The sequence below is a fragment of the Phaethon aethereus genome (genome assembly GCF_964289735.1).
Source record: "Phaethon aethereus genome assembly, contig: HAP1_SCAFFOLD_339, whole genome shotgun sequence".
In the NCBI taxonomy this organism is placed as follows: domain Eukaryota; kingdom Metazoa; phylum Chordata; class Aves; order Phaethontiformes; family Phaethontidae; genus Phaethon; species Phaethon aethereus.
In genome coordinates, this window is record NW_028114247.1 from 56,923 (window position 1) to 59,114 (window position 2,192).

The 2,192-nt window shown below is 51.8% G+C and overlaps 1 protein-coding gene across 1 annotated transcript; it reads right to left on the minus strand.

Annotated features, from left to right (window-relative positions):
* Positions 1-678: 678 nt before the first annotated feature.
* On the minus strand, positions 679-1,089 carry LOC309416162 (feather keratin Cos2-3-like; the record flags this gene model as incomplete). The annotated part of the gene is made up of 1 exon (XM_082015738.1): positions 679-1,089. The coding sequence occupies one exon, from the start codon at positions 1,087-1,089 to the stop codon at positions 679-681; it is 411 nt and encodes a 136-aa protein (XP_081871864.1).
* Positions 1,090-2,192: the final 1,103 nt, after the last annotated feature.

Sequence of the window (2,192 nt, forward strand, 5' to 3'; positions counted from 1 at the left end):
ACAAGCACAGATATGTATGTGCTCGTCTGCACACACACGTGCCCACAGACATACACACACACAATACACACACACACACACTGACACCACACACACTTGCTTGCTCACATGCAAAAACGTGCGTGTACACCAACACATGCACAGGCACACACACACAAATGCACTTGTTCACACACATGCGTTTGCAAATGCACACATAGCCGCGGGCACACAGGCACAAACACACCCACAGGCACACGCAGGTGCACACGAGGAAGAACAGCCTCTCCCCACACACCCTGAGATTCCAAGCCCTGGTGGATTTAATGACAGCAAAGGGCTTTGGGGCTTTTGTGGGTTGGGCAGGAGTAGTTCAATCAATTGCGTCCTCATTATAGGAAAGACAGAAGGTGTAGTGGAGTCCAAGCTGCAGGGTCTTTTTTGGAAACTCAGCCTGTTCACATGCAAAGTCCGTGCATGAGTGGCAAAGACAAAGCTGGAGACAATCCTTATTGCTGCAGCTCCAGCGGTTCCCCACCTAACAAGTCAAAATAATCCCTAAGCTTCAAAAGATCCAGCCCATCCCTAGTGATTGCTGTAGGGCAGTTGTAGGAGCTTGTCCCAAGCTCCTCCATCATTTCTCCCCACGGGAACACCTCCGGTAGTCAGAAGCCATCCTGCAAAGTCTGAAGATTACGCTCAACACAGATGTGAGACAACGATGTAGAGGTGGCTGAAACCTTCAGGCTTTCTCCACAGGTTCCAGATCATGAGGCTGTTGTAGAGGGTTTCCCTCCACACCAAATGCAGAGGGCACCTTCTGTTGCTACAGTAGCTGCTGCCAATGCAGGAGAGGTCACAGCACCCAGAATTGATGGGCACTCCGTCACAGCTGAGGATGCTGCCAATGGCAGCGGAGGTGGAGGATCCCACAATGGTGGTCTGCGGGAAGGAGCTGAGGATGGGTCTGGGCAGTGTCACCACCATGGGGGAGGCCTGGATGACAATGATGGAGTTCTGGCACTGCCTGACCCAAGGCTCATTGCAGCTGTTGGCCAGTGGGGTCAGGCCGCAGGGATGGCAGGGCCAGCACTTGTCGGAGTAGGACATATCTCAGGGCTGGTGGTCAACCTGGGAGAGAGGGCAGGGAGGAAGAAGAGCACAGGACACCTGAGGAACAGCCTGCAACCTCACCAACAGGAAGCCAAGGCACCTGCCGTGTGGGGAGGTGGAGGCTGTGCAGCGGGGAGCAAGTGCTTCTTTGCCTGACCTCCACGGGGTCCTTTGGGTAGCAGTCAGGCCCAGGGATGCTTCTGCCTGGCCTGTAGCAAAAGCTACCTCAGCCCAGCCTCTGCCTCTCTCCATGACCGCCCATGCCTCCCGTGCCCCCATGACCATGATCGCACAGAGCACTTGCAAGACTAAGAAGCAGGTATCAACCTGAAGGCTAGACTTTGTCCTGGAGCACGTGGATGAGAAAGGGGGTTCCACGTCACCTGGTTCCAAAGGAGAGGGCGGTGACTGAAGTGGTCAACAGAGCGACCAGTTGGGCTGGCTTTTATACTCACCCCACACTGCCTCGGGCCCAAAGGCAGCCTCTGCATAAGGGACAATTTTCCTGTATGCCCGTAATGAATGGAAACATCCCAGGGATGTGTTGCTGTTTCCCGCTACACTACCTTCGTATTTCCTGGTTTATGGTTTATGATGGATGAGCAAGACCCTTTGAGATTCTATATGGGAAAGTATTCCCTGTGATTCTTCTGAGCATTTTAAAGGAGACCAAATATATATAAAAGCACAGGCCAGTATTAAGCAATATACGATTTCTCTTTCACAGACATTATCTACACTGTGTAGGTACATAAATCAAAAGGTTTCTCTTCTTTTATACACCCCAGTTCACCCATTCCAAGCTACTCAGACTCTTGCAGCTGAACCAGAGAACCAGCCTGTCCCGGTATCAGTCGGCCCTGTACAAAAGAAGAAATCTTGGAAGGGGAAGTCAGCTCGTTTAGTAAGGGATGAAGAACCTTTTTCTAAGAAGGAGCCAGAGGAAGAGATTGAGGAGGCAGAGTGCCCCAAAGCAGGGCCATCATGAGGACAGAAGAGAGAAGAGAATGGGTCATTGCTTGAAGAGGATGAAGAGGAAGAACTCATAAAAGAGACGGTAACTACCCGGTCTCTATCCCTGAGTGAACTGCAAGATGTGC